The 23,843-nt window shown below is 41.1% G+C and overlaps 2 protein-coding genes across 8 annotated transcripts in view; one reads left to right on the top strand and one right to left on the bottom strand.

The window, feature by feature from the left end:
• Positions 1–12,515, bottom strand: part of PTPN18 (protein tyrosine phosphatase non-receptor type 18) — a 35,881-nt gene extending 23,366 nt beyond the window's left edge. The window contains exons 1-2 of the mRNA XM_075834968.1: positions 12,255–12,515; positions 73–181 (exon numbers count right to left, since the gene is read on the bottom strand). Coding sequence (XP_075691083.1) covers positions 73–181; positions 12,255–12,350 — 205 coding nt within the window. The 5' untranslated portion in view covers positions 12,351–12,515. The remainder of the gene's footprint in view (positions 1–72; positions 182–12,254) is intronic.
• The window catches only part of LOC142659149 (vacuolar fusion protein MON1 homolog B-like), a 61,858-nt gene that overhangs the window by 31,448 nt on the left and 6,567 nt on the right, over positions 1–23,843 (top strand). For 4 of the 7 annotated variants that reach the window (XM_075834964.1, XM_075834962.1, XM_075834963.1 and 1 more), the window contains 2 exons: positions 107–251; positions 21,906–21,986. In XM_075834964.1, the coding sequence (XP_075691079.1) occupies positions 245–251; positions 21,906–21,986 (88 nt within the window). In that variant the 5' untranslated portion in view covers positions 107–244. Of the gene's footprint in view, positions 1–106; positions 252–12,369; positions 12,573–18,222; positions 18,330–21,905; positions 21,987–23,843 lie in introns of those variants that run through there. The other 3 variants (XM_075834966.1, XM_075834967.1, XM_075834965.1) reach the window with 3 other exon arrangements.

Here is a 23,843-nt window from a genome sequence, read left to right as displayed (position 1 = left end):
TCTATAACGGGACATCCAAAAAACGTCTTCCTGCAGCAGGTGTGGGTCATAGGGCCGCTGTCTTATACTCACATGGCAGGATGTCCTTGTACCTATTCTTTTTCAGGTTTTCCTGGCATCCTCCTATTTCTGTGGAATAATTGCTATCCTGGCGGAAAGCTGCAGCACGATTCTTAATTTCCTGCAAAAACATCCAAACCAGGTCATTCCGACGATTAAACCAAGACATTGTTATAAAACATGAATGGAAGGTAATAACAAATTGTGACGTGGAGAGTTTTGTATGGGACACAGACCACGTACAGCATTGTGTGTCAGAAATGTGATGGATTATTGGACTCCAGATTATGGGGTGTTTTTACTAAGGCCCACTTCCCACGGATGTGTGCGGTCAGTGAGATACGGACCGTATGTTGGCTGTATTTCCCGGACCGAACACAGTTCAGGGAGCCATACTCCTAGAGTCATAGTCATCCCTGATGCTAGGTCTCCCTGCGGGAATACTCTCCCATACTGAGGGCGGATTTACACAAACGCGATATACGTCCGTGCCTCCCGCGTGTTTTTCACGCGTGTCGCACAGACCTATGCAAGTCTATGGGGCCGTGCAGACTGTCCGTGATTTTTGCGCAGCGTGAGTCCGCTGCGTAAAACTCACGACAGGTCCTATGTTTCTGCATTTTCGCGCATCACGCACCCATTGAAGTCAATGGGTGCGTGAAAATCACGCGCACCACACGGAAGCACTTCTGTGGGACGCGCGTTATTCGCGCAACAGCAGTCAAAAGTATGTTTGGAAACAGAAAAGCACGACGTGCTTTTCTGTTTACAAACATCCAAACGGAACGTCATAATGATGGCGGCTGCGCGAAAATCACACAGCCGCACATCCTATGTGATAACACACGGAGCTGTTAAGTGCTTTTTGCGCACGCCAAACGCAGCGTTTTTTGCGTGCGCAAAAACGCACACGCTCGTGTAAATCCACCCTGAAAATGCCTGAACTGTGTTCGGTCCGGGAAATGCGGCCAACATACGGTCTGTATCTCACGGAGGCCAGCTTATCTCCAGCCGTGACAGAGGATGTAACAGGGGAGATTTACCATTCAGGACTCAGGAGGTGGGATGACAAGAAGCTGTTATGGCAGCCATAATGGTTGTCACCCAGTTTTCCAATAAACAGGTGTAAGAAACGGTTGTTACAAACAAATACAACTGATTTTCAATGCAGAAATTTCTGCAACAAAATCTGCCGCATCTCGCTGTGCCCTTACTGTATCTCAATATAGGGTTTTCATACTAGACGCGAAGGGTTTTTGTTTATTTTTGGCTGGGATTTATCCTTACAAAAAAATCAAGAGTTAAAGGGTTATTACCATCACAGAAAGTGATGTCATCTTGCTAGGATTTGCCATCACTTTCTGATAGGTGGGAGCTCGGCTGCTGGGGTCCGCATCGATCTTGATATTGAAGCAGAAAGTTCTTTATTGCACAGTAGCGCCCCCCGTCACTGGCTGCGCAGAGACTGCAGCACGGCTCCATTCACTTTTATGGAGCTGTGTCCCAAGCGCGTCCAACTCTCCCCCACCTCACTTTCCTGTTGCATCTGGGTTGTAAGTACAATGACGGACACATTCTCTCAACCAGTGAGGGTCCCAGCGGGGCCAAAATATACCTTTAAATGAAAATGCCCCAAAGAGCTGCACATTATCATGTGTTTTTGTAGCAATTCTTTTTGTTGGGGTTCTCCCATTTCAAAACCATATCCCGGATCCCCCATGGGCGTACCATTTATAATCATCTTAATTTTTTTAAAGCCATTTAATATACAGAGGAACTATGCAAAAAGGAAAGGCAGTAACCATACAAATAATGTCAAGTATTAAAAACTAAGGAAGCAGGAACAGAGCTCTGGTCTAGATAACACAGACCCCATGTGCAAGACTTCCCTATAGAAGGTATAGAAAAAATGGATATTTTATTTTAAAAAAAAAGTACCAAAAGGATGGGGGGGGGGGGGGGGGGACTCGGCAACATGTAAACAGGAACATTTAAAAAAATTAAAAAATAAAAGGGGAGGGGGAAGAAAAAGCAAAATTAAGGAAATGAATAGGGAAAGAATTATTTCTCAGTTAAATAATTGAACGACATCTTCCCTACTTTGTTATTACTGTAAATGTACTTTTGATTTATTGGTTATTATGATGTCAAATTTTAAAACTTTGGAATACAAAAAAACAGGAACATAGTTTTCTCAAACAGTTAAAGTTCCAGCCTAGATTTACATTGGCCATACAGTCAGCAAATGTAAGCTCCAGCATTTTTGTAATATATTATCATTATATGTTTTGCAATTTTCAGTTATTTTTCAATGTTTAAACAGTGTGAAAAAAAAATCGGTTTCTGCCTGGAAACCATCAACAAGCAGGCGTATTCATGTATCTATAATCAGGGATGTAGGGGGCATGGAGGTTTTAATGAGCCAATCAGAACTGCAGCTCAGGATGCTATTGTACACGCAATACACTAAAGAGACACATAAGAATAGATATGTCTACGGCAGCTTTTTGACGGTTTCCAGGCACCAACAGGAGATTGTTCTAATGAACTTACGGGAAAATTCTGCGCCATTTTATGTTATTTCACGGCTTGTCCGCATAAAAAAGTAGAGTAACTTTGCTTTACTTAGGTTGCACTGATTTTTTTATTACATGTACCAGAGAGCAGTGCATTGTGGGAGGTCAGATGTCCGTTACGCAGAATGTCAGACAATATAAGTATGGAAAGCAGCTCCGTATATGGATAGAGAACATCACATGAGAAAACATAAAATTGAGACAAAAACAGTAAAGCAAAATATTTGCAAAGTAACTCAACATTTTATTTACCATAAACCAAACATTTTGTAAAAAGGTGAAATGTTAAAATAAAGTGAAAACAGCATGACGATACATTACAAAGCTGCTGTAACATTTGCAGACTGTAGAGGCGACGTTACAACCTCATTTTAAAGGTAACACTTTTCACATTAGGGGTCCCCCATTAATAAGCTGTGCGGAGGAGTCCTGTGTCCAGCAGATCCTCTTTTCCCCTGCAGCATTGCAATTTCCAGTGATTCATATGACCTGCCCCTGCTCTGCTAATTCGTCAACAGAATGCAGGCTACTGTTTATGGCAGCCTGCATTCTGCCTATAAAGCCGCAGACACAGGATGTCATTAAACAGCTAACACTTCAACTGACTGATTAGTGCCACTGCTATTAAAGGGTAACTAAACTTAAAAAAAAACATTTGACATGTCATAGTGACGTGTCAGACGTTTTGATCAGTTGGGGTCCGAGCACTGAGACCCGAACTGAACGCTAAAACGAAGCGGCAGATGTGCTCAGGTGAGATCTGTGCTGTTTCAAGTTTGATCAACTCTGCGTTCCTTGGAGCGACGTACGGGCTCAATAGAAAGTCCATGAGTCTGTATACCACTCGCTCAGCTTTCCAATACAAGCCGATCATAAACCGAACGGCTCAGTGCTCACACGAGTGCTTCTGACGCTATATTTTAGCGATCGGTGGGGTTCTCAGTGCTCGGACCCCCACCAATCAAAACTTCTGACATGTCAAAGTTTTAGCCTTTAAAACATGCTATTCCTTATAAATAAGTGTAGGTTCCGCTAAGGTGATCGGTTCATGTCAGACATGATGGGGCTGAATAGGGGGAAGCGTCAGCACAGCCTAAGTGGATGGAGCAGGTAAGCACAGCTGGTGACATCACTTACCAGCGCCTGTCTGCCCAATCCATTTTAATGTGGCTGGCCAAAGGAGGAGCCCCAGGCTTATTTTACCCTTCAATGACTGCTTAGTCAGGGAACTGGGTTGTAATTTTCAACAAACTGGTTACTACAATTTTTAATTGATATGTTACTGAAAATTGGCATCAGGCACTAAATTAGTAGCTTTAAGTATTCTCACTGTCTAATGGGTGCAGGTACCAGCTTTGGGACTTGTTCGGCTGTTTCCGTGACTCACACAGGAAAGACCTGTGCTCATTCGCACGGCCACCTCTCCATTTATTCTGGATACGGAGGTCGAGGGACCCCCATTCTGGAGATAGGTGCGGGTCCCAGAACTGGCCGCACCTATCAGACATTTAGGGAATATCCTGTGGATAAGCCATAAATGTATACGGTGGGAATAACCATTCAATCTCTGCAAACACCATAGAAATGTATATATGTGAGCTATGCTATACTTTATACTTGAAAGAAATTCACACACAATGAATATTGCCAGTGATGTTAAAGAGGAAGCGCCTGGAGTACATCCGGTTTATACATCATGACAAGAATAGTAAAGAGTTACAATATTTATTCATTATGTCATAAATCTGGTGTCATAATTGGTATTTACCTGGTATAGTATTATAATGTGGTAGAGTAGTGGACTGGTTGGGTGTAGTATTGAAATATGATGGAATTGCAAATTATAGATCTTGTGTAACTAATAAATAAACAAGAATAGCACTGACAGATTAGTAGTAGCGGGAAAATGTGTTAAAATAATATGACCTGGTTTACAATATTATTCCAGTATGTTGGAGTAGTGGACAGAATTGTATAGATTGGGCTGGTGCAGTAGTGATATAATCTAGAATAGTATAGACCGGGCTGATGTAGTAGTGATATAATCTAGAATAGTATAGACCGGGCTGATGTAGTAGTGATATAATGTAGAATAGCACAGACAGGGCTGGTGTAGTAGTAATATAATCTAGAATAGTATAGACCGGGCTGATGTAGTAGTAATATAATCTAGAATAGTATAGACACGGCTGATGTAGTAGTGATATAATCTAGAATAGTATAGACAGGGCTGGTGCAGTAGTGATATAATCTAGAATAGTATAGACCGGGCTGATGTAGTAGTGATATAATCTAGAATAGTATAGACCGGGCTGATGTAGTAGTGATATAATCTAGAATAGTATAGACCGGGCTGATGTAGTAGTGATATAATCTAGAATAGTATAGACCGGGCTGGTGTAGTAGTGATATCATCTAGAATAGTATAGACAGGGCTGATGTAGTAGTAATATAATCTAGAATAGTATAGACACGGCTGGTGTAGTAGTGATATAATGTAGAATAGTATAGACCGGGCTGGTGTAGTAGTGATATAATGTAGAATAGTATAGACAGGGCTGGTGTAGTAGTGATATAATGTAGAATAGTATAGACAGGGCTGGTGTAGTAGTAATATAATCTAGAATAGTATAGACCGGGCTGATGTAGTAGTAATATAATCTAGAATAGTATAGACACGGCTGATGTAGTAGTGATATAATCTAGAATAGTATAGACAGGGCTGGTGCAGTAGTGATATAATCTAGAATAGTATAGACCGGGCTGATGTAGTAGTGATATCATCTAGAATAGTATAGACCGGGCTGATGTAGTAGTGATATAATCTAGAATAGTATAGACCGGGCTGGTGTAGTAGTGATATCATCTAGAATAGTATAGACAGGGCTGATGTAGTAGTAATATAATCTAGAATAGTATAGACACGGCTGGTGTAGTAGTGATATAATGTAGAATAGTATAGACCGGGCTGGTGTAGTAGTGATATAATGTAGAATAGTATAGACAGGGCTGGTGTAGTAGTAATATAATCTAGAATAGTATAGACCGGGCTGATGTAGTAGTAATATAATCTAGAATAGTATAGACACGGCTGATGTAGTAGTGATATAATCTAGAATAGTATAGACAGGGCTGGTGCAGTAGTGATATAATCTAGAATAGTATAGACCGGGCTGATGTAGTAGTGATATAATCTAGAATAGTATAGACCGGGCTGATGTAGTAGTGATATAATCTAGAATAGTATAGACCGGGCTGATGTAGTAGTGATATAATCTAGAATAGTATAGACCGGGCTGGTGTAGTAGTGATATCATCTAGAATAGTATAGACAGGACTGATGTAGTAGTAATATAATCTAGAATAGTATAGACACGGCTGGTGTAGTAGTGATATAATGTAGAATAGTATAGACCGGGCTGGTGTAGTAGTGATATAATGTAGAATAGTATAGACAGGGCTGGTGTAGTAGTGATATAATGTAGAATAGTATAGACAGGGCTGGTGTAGTAGTAATATAATCTAGAATAGTATAGACCGGGCTGATGTAGTAGTAATATAATCTAGAATAGTATAGACACGGCTGATGTAGTAGTGATATAATCTAGAATAGTATAGACAGGGCTGGTGCAGTAGTGATATAATCTAGAATAGTATAGACCGGGCTGATGTAGTAGTGATATCATCTAGAATAGTATAGACCGGGCTGATGTAGTAGTGATATAATCTAGAATAGTATAGACCGGGCTGGTGTAGTAGTGATATCATCTAGAATAGTATAGACAGGGCTGATGTAGTAGTAATATAATCTAGAATAGTATAGACACGGCTGGTGTAGTAGTGATATAATGTAGAATAGTATAGACCGGGCTGGTGTAGTAGTGATATAATGTAGAATAGTATAGACAGGGCTGGTGTAGTAGTAATATAATCTAGAATAGTATAGACACGGCTGGTGTAGTAGTGATATAATGTAGAATAGTATAGACCGGGCTGGTGTAGTAGTGATATAATGTAGAATAGTATAGACAGGGCTGGTGTAGTAGTGATATAATGTAGAATAGCACAGACAGGGCTGGTGTAGTAGTAATATAATCTAGAATAGTATAGACCGGGCTGATGTAGTAGTAATATAATCTAGAATAGTATAGACACGGCTGATGTAGTAGTGATATAATCTAGAATAGTATAGACAGGGCTGGTGCAGTAGTGATATAATCTAGAATAGTATAGACCGGGCTGATGTAGTAGTGATATCATCTAGAATAGTATAGACCGGGCTGATGTAGTAGTGATATAATCTAGAATAGTATAGACCGGGCTGATGTAGTAGTGATATAATCTAGAATAGTATAGACCGGGCTGGTGTAGTAGTGATATCATCTAGAATAGTATAGACAGGGCTGATGTAGTAGTAATATAATCTAGAATAGTATAGACACGGCTGGTGTAGTAGTGATATAATGTAGAATAGTATAGACCGGGCTGGTGTAGTAGTGATATAATGTAGAATAGTATAGACAGGGCTGGTGTAGTAGTGATATAATGTAGAATAGTATAGACAGGGCTGGTGTAGTAGTAATATAATCTAGAATAGTATAGACCGGGCTGATGTAGTAGTAATATAATCTAGAATAGTATAGACACGGCTGATGTAGTAGTGATATAATCTAGAATAGTATAGACAGGGCTGGTGCAGTAGTGATATAATCTAGAATAGTATAGACCGGGCTGATGTAGTAGTGATATCATCTAGAATAGTATAGACCGGGCTGATGTAGTAGTGATATAATCTAGAATAGTATAGACCGGGCTGGTGTAGTAGTGATATCATCTAGAATAGTATAGACAGGGCTGATGTAGTAGTAATATAATCTAGAATAGTATAGACACGGCTGGTGTAGTAGTGATATAATGTAGAATAGTATAGACCGGGCTGGTGTAGTAGTGATATAATGTAGAATAGTATAGACAGGGCTGGTGTAGTAGTAATATAATCTAGAATAGTATAGACCGGGCTGATGTAGTAGTAATATAATCTAGAATAGTATAGACACGGCTGATGTAGTAGTGATATAATCTAGAATAGTATAGACAGGGCTGGTGCAGTAGTGATATAATCTAGAATAGTATAGACCGGGCTGATGTAGTAGTGATATAATCTAGAATAGTATAGACCGGGCTGATGTAGTAGTGATATAATCTAGAATAGTATAGACCGGGCTGATGTAGTAGTGATATAATCTAGAATAGTATAGACCGGGCTGGTGTAGTAGTGATATCATCTAGAATAGTATAGACAGGGCTGATGTAGTAGTAATATAATCTAGAATAGTATAGACACGGCTGGTGTAGTAGTGATATAATGTAGAATAGTATAGACCGGGCTGGTGTAGTAGTGATATAATGTAGAATAGTATAGACAGGGCTGGTGTAGTAGTGATATAATGTAGAATAGTATAGACAGGGCTGGTGTAGTAGTAATATAATCTAGAATAGTATAGACCGGGCTGATGTAGTAGTAATATAATCTAGAATAGTATAGACACGGCTGATGTAGTAGTGATATAATCTAGAATAGTATAGACAGGGCTGGTGCAGTAGTGATATAATCTAGAATAGTATAGACCGGGCTGTTGTAGTAGTGATATCATCTAGAATAGTATAGACCGGGCTGATGTAGTAGTGATATAATCTAGAATAGTATAGACCGGGCTGGTGTAGTAGTGATATCATCTAGAATAGTATAGACAGGGCTGATGTAGTAGTAATATAATCTAGAATAGTATAGACACGGCTGGTGTAGTAGTGATATAATGTAGAATAGTATAGACTGGGCTGGTGTAGTAGTGATATAATGTAGAATAGTATAGACAGGGCTGGTGTAGTAGTAATATAATCTAGAATAGTATAGACCGGGCTGATGTAGTAGTAATATAATCTAGAATAGTATAGACACGGCTGATGTAGTAGTGATATAATCTAGAATAGTATAGACCGGGCTGGTGCAGTAGTGATATAATCTAGAATAGTATAGACCGGGCTGATGTAGTAGTGATATAATCTAGAATAGTATAGACCGGGCTGATGTAGTAGTGATATAATCTAGAATAGTATAGACCGGGCTGATGTAGTAGTGATATCATCTAGAATAGTATAGACCGGGCTGGTGTAGTAGTGATATCATCTAGAATAGTATAGACAGGGCTGATGTAGTAGTGATATAATCTAGAATAGTATAGACCGGGCTGATGTAGTAGTGATATAATCTAGAATAGTATAGACCGGGCTGATGTAGTAGTGATATCATCTAGAATAGTATAGACAGGGCTGGTGTAGTAGTAATATAATCTAGAATAGTATAGACCGGGCTGGTGTAGTAGTGATATAATCTAGAATAGTATAGACCGGGCTGATGTAGTAGTGATATAATCTAGAATAGTATAGACCGGGCTGGTGTAGTAGTAATATAATCTAGAATATTATAGACTGGGCTGATGTAGTAGTAATATAATCTAGAATAGTATAGACAGGGCTGATGTAGTAGTGATATAATGTAGAATAGTATAGACCGGGCTGATGTAGTAGTGATATAATCTAGAATAGTATAGACCGGGCTGATGTAGTAGTGATATAATCTAGAATCGTATAGATTGGTCTGATGTAGTAGTAATATAATCTAGAATAGCATAGACCGGGCTGGTGTAGTAGTGATATAATGTAGAATAGCATAGACAGGGCTGATGTAGTAGTGATATAATCTAGAATAGCATAGACTGGGCTGATGTAGTAGTGATATAATCTAGAATAGTATAGACAGGGCTGATGTAGTAGTGATATAATGTAGAATAGTATAGACCGGGCTGATGTAGTAGTGATATAATCTAGAATAGTATAGACCGGGCTGATGTAGTAGTGATATAATCTAGAATAGTATAGACCGTGCTGGTGTAGTAGTAATATAATCTAGAATAGTATAGACCGGGCTGGTGTAGTAGTAATATAATCTAGAATAGTATAGACCGGGCTGGTGTAGTAGTGATATCATCTAGAATAGTATAGACCGGGCTGATGTAGTAGCGATATAATCTAGAATAGTATAGACCGGGCTGATGTAGTAGTGATATAATCTAGAATAGTATAGACAGGGCTGATGTAGTAGTGATATAATGTAGAATAGTATAGACAGGGCTGATGTAGTAGTAATATAATCTACAATAGTATAGACCGGGCTGGTGTAGTAGTAATATAATCTAGAATAGTATAGACCGGGCTGATGCAATAGTGATATAATGTATAATAGTATAGACAGGGCTGATGTAGTAGTGATATAATCTAGAATAGTATAGACAGGGCTGATGTAGTAGTGATATAATGTAGAATAGTATAGACCGGGCTGGTGTAGTAGTGATATAATCTAGAATAGTATAGACCGGGCTGATGTAGTAGTAATATAATCTAGAATAGCATAGACCGGGCTGATGTAGTAGTGATATAATCTAGAATAGTATAGACTGGGCTGGTGTAGTAGTGATATAATGTAGAATAGTATAGACCGAGCTGATGTAGTAGTGATATAATCTAGAATAGTATAGACCGGGCTGGTGTAGTAGTGATATAATGTAGAATAGTATAGACAGGGCTGATGTAGTAGTGATATAATCTAGAATAGTATAGACACGGCTGATGTAGTAGTGATATAATGTAGAATAGTATAGACCGGGCTGATGTAGTAGTGATATAATCTAGAATAGCATAGACAGGGCTGATGTAGTAGTGATATAATTTAGAATAGTATAGACCGGGCTGATGTAGTAGTAATATAATCTAGAATAGCATAGACAGGGCTGATGTAGTAGTGATATAATCTAGAATAGCATAGACACGGCTGATGTAGTAGTGATATAATGTAGAATAGTATAGACCGGGCTGATGTAGTAGTGATATAATGTAGAATAGTATAGACCGGGCTGATGTAGTAGTGATATAATCTAGAATAGTATAGACCGGGCCGATGTAGTAGTGATATAATGTAGAATAGTATAGACCGGGCTGACGTAGTAGTAATATAATATAGAATAGTATAGACTGGGCTGATGTAGTAGTAATATAATCTAGAATAGTATAGACACGGCTGATGTAGTAGTGATATAATCTAGAATAGTATAGACCGGGCTGATGTAGTAGTGATATAATGTAGAATAGCATAGACTGGGCTGGTGTAGTAGTAATATAATCTAGAATAGTATAGACACGGCTGATGTAGTAGTGATATAATCTAGAATAGTATAGACCGGGCTGATGTAGTAGTGATATAATCTAGAATAGTATAGACCGGGCTGATGTAGTAGTGATATAATCTAGAATAGCATAGACTGGGCTGATGTAGTAGTGATATCATCTAGAATAGTATAGACCGGGCTGATGTAGTAGTGATATAATCTAGAATAGTATAGACACGGCTGATGTAGTAGTGATATAATCTAGAATAGCATAGACAGGGCTGGTGTAGTAGTGATATCATCTAGAATAGTATAGACCGGGCTGATGTAGTAGTGATATAATCTAGAATAGTATAGACACGGCTGATGTAGTAGTGATATAATCTAGAATAGCATAGACTGGGCTGATGTAGTAGTGATATCATCTAGAATAGTATAGACCGGGCTGATGTAGTAGTGATATAATCTAGAATAGTATAGACACGGCTGATGTAGTAGTGATATAATCTAGAATAGTATAGACACGGCTGATGTAGTAGTGATATAATCTAGAATAGCATAGACAGGGCTGGTGTAGTAGTGATATCATCTAGAATAGTATAGACCGGGCTGATGTAGTAGTGATGTGCACTAGAATATCATAGACTGTGAGTGTGTTGATGTCCTTATAATAAATACTGGAATAATTTAGACTAACCTGGTGTAGGAATAATACAAGCAGAAATCTGGCATAGTGGTGAAATATTTATGAGTCTAGTCTGGCGTTTTAGAGAACATTCTTGAAATTCCTTAAACTGGTCTAAAATACAAAGTATATATTTTAGGGGGAGACAAGTGGTTTTGTATAGTTGAAATATATTGGAAAAGCAGAGGCAGGTCTAAAAGACAATTCTGTTGGAATCGCAGAAGATAATCGGATGTGATAGTGAAATAAATAAATTGAATGGCGCATCGGTTATAGTGTTATATATGTTATCTGCAGTAGTAGAGTGGCATTGTCCAATCAGTTGTAGTGTTATATATATATGACCTAGAATAGCAGGGTGGCACTGTCCAATCAGTTGTGGCATTATATATGACCTAGAATAGCAGGGTGGCACTGTCCAATCAGTTGTGGCATTATATATGACCTAGAATAGCAGGGTGGCACTGTCCAATCAGTTGTGGCATTATATATGACCTAGAATAGCAGGGTGGCACTGTCCAATCAGTTGTGGCGTTATATAATAGCTGCAACAGCTGGGTGTCAATATCCAGTCAATTTTAGTATTCATTTGTAATAAGAACTGGACTAGCAGAGTAGTTTTGATCTTTTAGCTCGAACGCCATGTCAGAAATCTTGATTATGAAGTTTATTGTACAATAAAAAATAGTAATAAAAGTTAAGAACTGTTACCTGAAACTCCTTGCCCAGGTGGTCCTCGCCCGTTTTGTATTTTGTAGACTCCACTCTTGCCAAGAAGCCCCTCAGGTTTTCCGCCACCTGACTCATGATGTTCCCCTGTCCACAGAACAACCTGCGTTTCCAGAGTCTGGGGAAAAGCAGCAGCCGAATGAGGAAGTGTCCCGAGTACACGGGCGGCCACTCCTACCTGTCAGTCCAGCACAACCGGAGGAGCACCTAAGCTGGAGCACTGCAGTCACACTGTCACCAGAGAGAGGGAGACAGTCAGTGGGCAGGAAGAAAAGGGAGACTGCAGCCACAGAGTGACAGGCATGTACAGTACTTTTCATTAGGGTGTGCTCCCTGGAAATAGTGCTATTTGTATATGTTTTATTGCAGGTAAGGCACGCCTTTTTTCTAATTCTAAATTTCTGAATCAATGAATATTTTACACATGACTCCCACTATTTCAACACAATACAACTACAGAGAGATACAGCTGCTTACGTCAGGGTTGGACTCAATGTCAAGATTATACTCAGGGCCCCCGGGCAAAACATTGCATTGGGCAGCATTTACCTTTTGCCTTGTTTTTCTTTTTGAAGGCCCTACACCTAAACTTTTATGTGTTCTTCATTTGACTAAGGAGCTCTGACCATGGTACTGTCCATGTGCCTGAATTGTTAGTCAACCCCTGTTACAATCAGCCCTGTTTACATCCTTGTATTGCCCTCCTTCTGACGTACACGTCGAGATAAGCTCCTGACATATACCTCGGGCGTTGGGCTGCGACGTATCCCACTTTATAGGCATATAGTGGGACACGACGCCCATAGAGTCCCATTGTAAAAAAACGTACATTTCTTTTTACTGTATTCAGTTGTGTGGAATAGTGTAGTTTACTACGCTATCTTACACCTTTTATTTTTTGGTATACTGGCCCGACGGAAGCCAAAAGGACACTCTTTTGGCCTTCGTCAGGCTAATGACGCCGAATGGACACGCTCCGCGTGTACGCTGGAAGTAGCATGCTATTCGTAGATCACAAACGTGATCTGAAGGGGGTCTTATGTGTACACTTCAGCTAAATGCCTCACCTGTCTCCCATTATCTCCTGGTTTGTTTTACTCTGGCCCAATGATAAAACGGTAAATGGAGGATAACAAACAGACCGCAAAATACCATTCACCAAGAGTCCCCGTAAACCTGGAGTCCGCTCTGGTACATTACACCGAGAGACGTTATATATAATACACAGAGATGTTCTAGATACATGGACAGACCCTGTGAGACTATATATATTTACATACAGATGCTACGACTATATACAAGGAGATGATGTAGAAACACAGACTACAGTAACGTTTCTTTCTGGACTATCAAATGGTCATATAAAAGTATAGACAACTTACCTGTAAGTGTAGGGAACTACCAAAAAGTCAGCGCAAATGATCAGAACGCTCAGACGATATAGAGAGATGTAGCTACTTTACTGTAATGACGGAGGGACTCTGACAGCTACCAACCTCCTTCTCTACAAGACGAAATGCTCAATTCAATATGTAAAAGCAAATATGACAACTCACTATACTCAACGACATAGATCATGTCTCTACATACCATTATATCTCAATATTCACACAAGCCTCAGATTGCCACACAGGATGTAACAAGAACTGCAACTGACCATTGAAATGCTAAGGTGGAGACATCGGCAAAATGAGCTATAATTTTCTACGCAAAATTCACCCACAACAATAGACTATATCAATAATATACTATAATCTGCCTGCAATACAGTAAGAAATATTACCCACTAATTCCGTCCTCAATTCTGTATTCTAATGTATCCGCCATGCCCAATGGACGATTATGTGGAGTTACCCTTTAAAGAGCCTGTCCCATCTGAAAATCCCCTTTCTTTAGGCACTGTTAAGGCATATGGAGGTAATGAAGGGGGTCCCCTGCTCAGGACCCTCTATGAGCCACAGTGGAGAGCTACTATTAAGAACAGTCTCGTCTCTAGCGGACTCAACGCAACTGTTTTACATGAGCACCATATAATAATCAATTTTTCCTGCAGCGGAAGTAAGTGACCACACTGAGCCTCCCTGGGTGAATAGCTGATAGTCGGGGTGGCAAAACTGTGGCGATCAGTTGGGGTGGCTTTTATTCTAGGTAGGGGTTGTTCCCATTTAGAGATTCAGTACAGGACTTAAAGGGGTTGTTAGATCAAGGCAACGACTTTTTGAAATGATGCCAGCCTGACAATCAGCTGATCAACAAGGTCCAGCTTCTGAAATCCCCACGATCAGCTGTTATTACCCATTACCCGGGTAAGTTGCGGCCAGCCATATATTTTCCATGCAGGACCGATGTAGTATTACATGGTGGTCATTTAAATGGCTGGCTGTCCATATAATACATCAACAGGCCAAGCCACCAGGGCGGGAACTGCTGGTTTTTAGTGGCTCCAATTATAGAGACCCTTTTACAGGAGCACTCTGCAATTTGGATACACTGTCTTATTCCTAGTTCAGGGCCTGAGGGGGGTGGAGCATGACACAGGAATTTAAAGAACACCCATGTTCTACTTAAGAGCTGCTTGATCTGAAGAACATAGTCAGATCTGTACGGGAAAGGTCTCCGTGGTTTTACTTTCCGTCTTTGCAATATATCCACAGCGATTTTCTGGTTCAGAATTTATGCACCAAATACATTGGTGGGGGTGGTCCAGAATTAGAAAAACATGACTATTTTCTTCCAGAAATAACCCATGGACAGGTATGGCGCTATGTCTGGTTTTGCAGTTCGGCTCCTTTGAGTGGAATGGGGCTGAGCTGTAATACCACACAACCTGTGGACGTGTGTGGCGCTGTTTTTGTTTTTCTAATCCTGGACATCCCCGTTAACCCACAGAGAATTGTATAGACTAAATACAAGTGTAACAAACCCCCAGATGAATAAGAGGTATCTTATATATCCCAAATATGTTATTTACCCCAATATTTTCACGTTCTCTTTTTCAGCCTTACACCTTAGGCTCTGGTCACATCTGCAGATTCTGTCAGTTTTACTGGACAAAACAACGCAGTGGAAACCTGATGGAACCCATTAAAATCAATCAGTTCCATCAGGCGCAATTGGTTTCCGTCATGTGACAGTTCCGGTGTTTCCGTTTTTTGTCCTGCTCCTATGATAGAGAAAAACGGAACACGAGCAGATTGTGAACATAGCTTGGCGTCCTTATTTCTGTGCCACCGTAATCACAAAGCAAATAGCAAAAAAAGGTCTCATTGAACCAAATATCAAACACACATTTTGGTCGCTCGATATTGCAGAATAACCACCCCATAGTATAGAGGTCAGGCTAAACGAATACAAACATCGAAGATTGTGGTGAGCCCCAACCTAGTGTTTTATATTAGCCAGTACTAATATATATGGGGTCTATTTATAATTATGGACATGGGTTCAGAAACCGCTCAACCTCAAACAGCCCTGAGCACAAGCTCTATCTAAGGCTGGATTCACACGAGCGCAGCGTTTTGCGTGCGCAAAAACCACTTACCAGCTCCGTGTGGCAGCAGCATATGATGCGCGGCTGCGTGATTTTCGCGCAGCCGCCATCATTATGACACTCCATTTGGATCTTTGTAAACAGAAAAGCACGTGGTGCTTTTCTGTTTTCATTCATCCTTTTGACAGCTGTTGCGCGAATCACGCTCATCCCACGGAAGTGCTTCCGTGCGGCATGCGTGATTTTCACGCACCCATCGACTTCAATGGGTGCGTGATTCGCGCAAAACGCCGAAAGAACGGACATGTCGTGACTTTTTTTCAGCGGACTCACGCTGAGTAAAAATCACGCACATGTCCGCACGGCCCCATAGACTAATATAGGTCCGTGCGACGCGTGTGAAAATCACGTGCGGTGCCCGGACGTAATTCCCGTTCGTCTGAATAAAGCCTAAACAAAAGTGTTCTGCACCTTAAAAAGCAATTCCAGTTATAATGGAAATGACAAGTCAGGATGTCAAGTCCCTAAGTAACTCGGAAAAGTCACATACGGGGAAATTTATGAAACGTTCTACGCCAGATTTCTGTCGTGGAAAAGTCAAAAATACACAAAGTCGCAACTTGCTCAAAAAGTGCAAATTCTGCAGCAGTTACAGGTTTTTTTTGTCACCACATTATAAGTGGCCTATCTGGTACATGATGTGATCGGCGCTGTAATGTAGATAACCGCAGTGTTTTTTATTTAGAAATACGATCATTTTTGACAGCGTTATGACCTATGATAGCTGTATGCTAATGAGTTTCTCAATGGACAACTGGGCGTGTTTTACTATATGACCAAGTGGGCGTTGTGGAGAGAAGTGTATGAGGCTGACCAATCAGTGACCAATCAGCGTCATACACTTCTCTCCACTCATTTATAAAGCACATAGCGATATAGCTATAACACTATGTGCAGCCACATTAACACACTATAACGTTACTGCAGTGTCCTGACAATGAATATACATTACCTCCTGCCAGGACAGGATGTGTATTCAGAATCCTGACCACTTCTCTGCACTTCTCTGTCATTTACAGCGAGATCTCGCTGTGCTGTGATGTAAATCACAGAGACGCTACAGAAGTGGTCAGGATTCTGAATAGACATCACGTCCTGGCTGGAGGTAATGTATATTCATTGTCAGGACACTGCAGTAACGTTATAGTGTGTTTATGTGACTGCAAATAGTGATATAACTAGAACGCTAGTGCAGTGTAAATGAATGGGGAGAAGTGAATGACACTGATTGGTCACTGATTGGTCGGCCTCATACACTCCTCTGTACAACACCCAGTTGGTAAAAAGTAAAAACACGCCCAGTTGTCCATTGAGAAACTCATTAGCATAAATCTAAACTAGCTCATAACTTGCTCAAAAATGATCGTTTTTCAAAATAAAAACCACTGCTGTTATCTACATTACAGCGCCAATCAGATTATGTAGGAGATAGGGCATTTATAATCTGGTGACAGAGCCTCTTTAAACTGGAAAACTGGATTGTTGAAATAAGTACGTGGAGAAATATCTCAAATTTTAAACCTAGCGCTATTATTATAGCAATATAGTGTTATAGTAGTTCAAATAACTAATTGATTAACAATAATTTTGTATTGTATCAAATTTGAAAGTAATGCGGCCCGTCAACTTCCCATTTTTTCTTTATGCGGCCCACTTACCCATCCGAGTTTGAGACTGCTGCTTTATATTGTTTCCCGCCAATGTTCGGGCCACTGATATCTTCATTTTCCCTAATGGCTAAAGCTAGAGGCTCTATGGCTAGCACAAATAAAGCAGCAGAGAGAGGGCAAGGTCTGGGATAACGGGAATGGATTTTAAGGTACTGTGGGGGATGAATAGAGAGCTGTAACAGCGGAGAGAAAGGAGTCCCTGAAACCTACATGAGTCATTTTATCACCGTTTCAAGCAGCCGTTTTTTTTTCTTAATTACTGCGAAAACCACAATAGAACCGTTTCAAGTGAGTGTACCCTTAGGCTCTGCTACATGGAAAAAATCCAAACTTGCCGAATTTTTGGACGCAGATCGCAATTCGCACACCATTTTCCCTGCATAGACTTTTATGTAAGTCACGTACGATTTTGGCATTCTCATGTCGCTGTGTAGCCCTAGCTAAAGGGTATATTCACACGTGCAGGTTTCTTTATGCAGCCAAAGTTAGAAGTGGATTGAAATAAGAGAAGTACAATCTGTGCTTTACACCTTCTCTCATCTTATGATCCACATCTGGTTTTGGCTTCAAAAATGGCATAAAAAAAACTTGATAAAAACCTGCACGTGTGAATACGCCCTAATACAGAAATGTTCTCTTTCCATCCCATGGCAGTAACCCCTTAGGACCCTGTTCGTTTTGTTCAAGTGCTAACCAAGCACAACCCAGAGCCGGACTCCTCCCATACATATGACTGGTCACATGGTCATGACATCATCACAGGTCCTGCAGCTTATTAGGATCCAGCAGCTACCCTGAACTGAGCGGCAGATCCTGGGCACGGAGCCCCTATGTCTGGTATACAGGGGAGGGAGCGCTATAGGGGAATGTAACTGAGAGAGCACCCGTATGGTGTCTGCGTGTTGTGTGTGAGTGGGTGATGTCATGTTGTCAGATTCTATGGACTGGGCTAGTTGCTCCTATATAGAGAATTAAAGGGGTTTTCCAGTTTTATGTAAATACATCTTGATCATTGTATCCAATAGTGTTTTACGTCTGCACCGTTTTCAATGTGTCTGCTTGCTTTCAGTGAAAAGGAACCTTCTTGTTTACATCCAGAGGCTGACAACCCATACAGTCGTATTCCTGCTCACAGCTGAGAGGTGGATACAATTGTAAGCTGTCTAGACCACAAGAATGTTTCCATTCACTGACAGCAAATGGACATATTGAAGCACAAAGTGTATTCGATTCATTGTATAAGATTTATTTACATAATACTGCGAAACCTCAAATTGGCTATATAATATATATTATTCAAGTCCGTATTGAAAGGGTTAACCAGACAGTCACATCTGCAGCACCACAGGACTGAGCAGCTTCGACGGCAGACCGCGTAGATAACAATGAGGCTTTGTTATGGCAAATTAGGGGAAAATGAGCATAAACTCTGCGGCTGTACACTTGATTGCAAACAATTGATCCCTGTTATCAGCCGTGTCGGGGTGGGGAGAGGGTTTGTCAGAAGGACTAATAGAAAAATGTCTGCTCAATACGACAAGTGAACGTTATTTTTTCATGCACTGACTTCTTGGTGGCATTGGGGTTGTACACAGCAGTGCTGCAGTATAAAGCATGGGGGAATGACAAAGCCTGAGCCTACGATGACACAGGAGGTTGAATTCAAACTATTTCTTGCTGGCAGGATATAGCTGAAGAACGTAAAAAGGTAAGTATCACCCGGAGATAGTGCTTTTATGTCCTTTTAAAAATCACCAGTAGAGATCCGCTTCCATGTTTAAAAAGGGCCAAGCGGGTGCCCGTCCTGGCTACTCAAAGCGACCACAGGCACACATTGGGAAGGATAGGTGCGGGCAGTCCTTGGTGACCTCGTGCCCCTAAGATATAAGGCCTTGTTCACAAGGTGCTAAAAAACCAAACTATGTTTAATCGTGTCGAAAACAGCAGTGCTTTTTAAAATACAGGTGTTTTTGATGCGTTTTCTTCGTGTTTTGTGTGCGCATTCAGCAAGTTGTTTTTTTGCCGCGTAATTGGGACTCCCAAGGACTACGGGAATTAGGCACGTGTTTACTAACAATGCACTTTGCCATTGATGTCAATGGGAAGCTTAAATCGTGTGTTTTTCGACTCGAAAAACGTGTCAAATATACGCCGTGTGAACAGGGTCTAATGTTTCAGGTGACGGCCTTGGTATAATAGATTTTGAAAAGTTCCTGTCGGCTAAAGTGCATTTTTCTCCGTAAGGTTATATTCACACTGTGCGCGCATATCAGGTTTTTTTTGCTGCATTTTCTCAAAACTGCAGCGTTTTTCTGCAATTTCACAAAAAGTGCGGCAAAAAATGTTGCAATTTGACCGCACCACGTGAATAGACTCCGTTCATTCGAGTCGCCTTCTACTGTTATTCAGCTGTTTCTTAGTGGTGTGTTTCTGGGAAAGCTGGGTGATAACCTATGTAGCTGCCATTAAAGTTGTCATTCAGCTTTCTCAGACCCCTGAATGGTAGATCTACCATGATATACCCTGCACATGTGATGCTGCATAACTAGTTTATTTTATCATCCAGGAGCCTGGTAAAGCCGGGTGATAACCCTTCTAGGAGCTGGACTGGTGGCCACATTGGCTATGATCCAGTTTACCCAAAACAGGTGAATAGGTTTTTTTTTTTTGTGTTTACTAGTAATGAAACTTTGGGTTGTGGCGTTTTGCTGCCATCGTGATGTTTGTGCCGTGGACTGGCAGGGAGGCGGCTGCCCGTTGTTGTTCAGTTCTGTGTCAGTGATTCTCCGTTGCAGACATTGATAGTCTTGTGTTTGTGATGTTGACATGGGACTGCTGATATGATTATTATCCGGCATGAGTCACGAGCTAACACAATCTGGGGATTATCAACCGTGGGTTTACTTTTTGCAGTAATTGCTCAGATGTTTAGGTGGGGTTGGATTTTGTGCCTCGGAGCCATGTTCATGTGATCTTTGTGAGGCGCAGTCCTAAATTCGACTTGCACGCTGTCATGTGTTCTGTGTTAGATTCCCAGTCACCAGGACACAAGCATTTTATGGGTGCTCTATCCCTGTGCAAGTGGGCACTGTTTATAGCTGCTGAAGATTAAAGGGGCTGTAAAACATGTGAAAAAATATGGCAGATGTTAACCACAAACAGCGCCACCACGGTCCACAGGTTGTTAGTGGTATTGCAGCGCAACCCTATGAGCTGAGCTGCAATACCAGACACAACCCATGGACAGATGTGGCTCTGTTTTTGGTAGAAAACAGCCATGTTTTTCTAATCCTGGACAACCCCTTTAAATATTCAAGATTTTCCGTTTGAGCTATAATTTTGCGCAACTTTTGTATTTTTTCATGATAATTTGTGGCAAAACAACCCACCACAAAACCTGTTTGTGTGAATACACCCCTTACTAGCTGATCACCGGCACGAGGTTTCACAGCTGGGACCCCCCAACTCTGACAACCGCAGTTATCTGGAGCTGTAAAGCCCAGTCTTTCCCTCCCCCTATTAGAGAATACAGAGAGGGGTTGTCCAACCACTTTGAGACGACCACCCAATATTAGATTGGTTGTCTACAGGGGTTGTCCTCTCAAAGAACATGGCCAGTATATATAGTATGGGATGGAATTGAAAGCTGGCATCGTCATAGATAGCCGGGGGGGGGGGGGTGGTCATAGATAGATGGGTGGTCTTTTGGAGAGGTTTCTCTGTATTTGTGTACAGTGTATATATAGCACCAACGTTTCCTGAATACAAGAAGTAGCTCTAGTATGCAAATAAGAAGGAGCCGGCTGTTTGTATTAGACACAAATTATAGTTTTACCCAACAAGGGCAAGTTGGCGAAATAGAAAAATAAAGTTTGACTTTGCTACGAAGTTCCCGGATGTACCATAAATTCTGTAAGAAAAATATCATTAGACGTTCATGCATTGCTCCTGCTGCCGGCTATCCTGATGGTAAATGCTTGCATGTGTAAGGTTGAAACCCATAGGGTAATGTTTACCTGCCGCTTAAGTATTTTCTATTAGAGTCTGAGTTAGTCTAAAATCCACTTTGTGTTTTTAAAGGCTCAGGCTGTTTCTCTGTCCCCCACCCATGCTTTACACTGCAGCTCTGATTGTTTGGATTGCTGCCTATAAGCACAAGCTGACTGGGAAACTGACAATCATAATTCACTACAAGCATCTAAATCATTAGTGAGGGAGAGAAGATAATCGGTTGACCGCTGCACATAGACTGAGGAAAATGTGCTTAATAAAGGGGTGGGGGACTGACAGGATCTGCTTTAATTTGACACACACACACACACACACACACACACACACACACACACACACCCTTGTTTACCGTCTGCATAATGATTGAGCGTATGTTTACATATATATATATCTATTCTTAAGGTGCCAGCAGAGATGGGATGATGGCGGAAGGATCAGAACCTCTTGATCTTACACCAGAAGGAAGAGGGGAGCTGGAGACTGGTGAGTGATAGGATTCACAGCCAAGACTGGGATAAATATTATCAAAATGTTCCATGTGTGTAGCACGATTGATGGACTGCTGGGTGAGGTCTGCCAGTCAGAATCTAGCGATCAGCGTCCTGCCATAGTACTGACCAGCAAGTCTTCTTCCTTCAAGCAGTGACGTGATTCATGAATCCTGAAGGGAGTGTGTCAAATGTGTCCCTATATTGAGTTTAGGAATATTATCTTTAAACGGTTTCCCCGTGAAACATCTTAATACCAAAAGTCCTGAAATGCTGTCAATAGCTGTTTAGGAGTAATCTGTTTTATAGCATAAAAAATAAAAATAAAAGTGTTTCCAAATGTTTTGCTTCCCAGTATCCCCCTTGGTGCTGCTGCTAATCTGTGCTACTTGTGTAGAGGGGCTTTAAGTAGAATTGGAACCTATTCCCCCCCCCCCCCTCTGGCAGCTGACGATGTAGTCCCTACTTACTACCCCTGCAGAGGGAGTCTCCTCAGCTGTATTGCCATTATACAGTAATGGCTCTGCTCCTTCCCTGACAAGCAGGGCAGAAAGCTGTTTCTATAGGCTACTCTGCAGTGAACAGAGGATCACTGTGCTGAGACCTGGCTGTGGGGAAAGTGACTGAGCATGTGTGTCCACCAGCGCTCGCCTCATTAGGTGGATGTGTACATTGCTATACACTTAGAACACCAGGTGGCGCCATACTATGTAAGCAAATGTCATAAGACTGCACTGTATGATTTTTATTAACTGCGTATAAATGACCAACATTATTAATTCATTATCTATACAATGAATGTGATATTTAATGGTGGGAATAAGGGTTATGTAGAAAATGATTGGCGCTCACTTAAAGGAAACCTCCAATTAGAATGGGTATTGGTTGGCGTTTTGCATCTGCTTCAGTTTAACTCATCCTTACCTGTTTTATAGATCTGCAGGGGTCCTAAATTCTGGATGCTTCCACCAGCTTTGTCTGTTCTGCAACAGACCAAGAGAACTAATGTCTTGTCTCCTAAGTAAGGCCCCCTGCACCGTCGCCCTCATTTGTGGGCCGTGCTCCCATTATAAAGTATGGGAACACAGTCCGCAAAATTTAAAAAATAGAACATGTCCTATTTTTTGCGGGTCCTTTCTACGGCCCGGATGCTTACCCGTAAATATACAAGGAAGGCGTCTGTGGGCCATAGAAATGAATGGATGATCTTTATTTTTATCCACAATTACAGATCCGTAATTCCGGATCAAAATCACGGTCGTGTGCAAGGGGCCTAACAAAATAAAGACTCTTCGGGGTCCAGAGGATATCGTTAGACCCAGTAGAGTCTTTATTTTCTGATGCACGGAACAGAGAAGGTACTAGAGGCACATGAAGGGAGCACCAAGGGTAAAGGGGGTGGGTGCACAGGGCACTGCCCGGACTAGACATCTCGCTCATACTTGGCTCCCCCCTTCATGCAGGGCAGGATTATAAGGTTTCATCCTGATTCCAGTCCCATGTCTTTATTGCGTTGGCCTTGTGGAGATGATGAATATTAGGAGAGTGTTTGGTTATATGTCACTTAACTGCTGTGGGAGAACAGAACTTCTCTAAAACAGAATATTTCTCAATATTTCCTTAGTAGCAATAATTCTAAAATCATCAAACCTCACCACAAACTGCTTCTCTTACTGTACATTATTTGATGCAGACATCAGTGCGGACATGCTGTCGTTTTCTTATATACTCTCTGTCCACGAGCGCCGATCTCCTATGGATGGGATACAGTGGACACTGTGTATGAGATGTATCTTCGCCTGTACAGGGGTAAACGCAGCACTTTTAAAGGGGGATTTCCATATGTATAGTT

Source organism: Rhinoderma darwinii, chromosome 8 (assembly GCF_050947455.1).
Source record: "Rhinoderma darwinii isolate aRhiDar2 chromosome 8, aRhiDar2.hap1, whole genome shotgun sequence".
NCBI lineage: Eukaryota > Metazoa > Chordata > Amphibia > Anura > Rhinodermatidae > Rhinoderma > Rhinoderma darwinii.
Note: the sequence above shows the minus strand (reverse complement) of the source record. Positions and strands in the feature narration are given on the sequence as shown.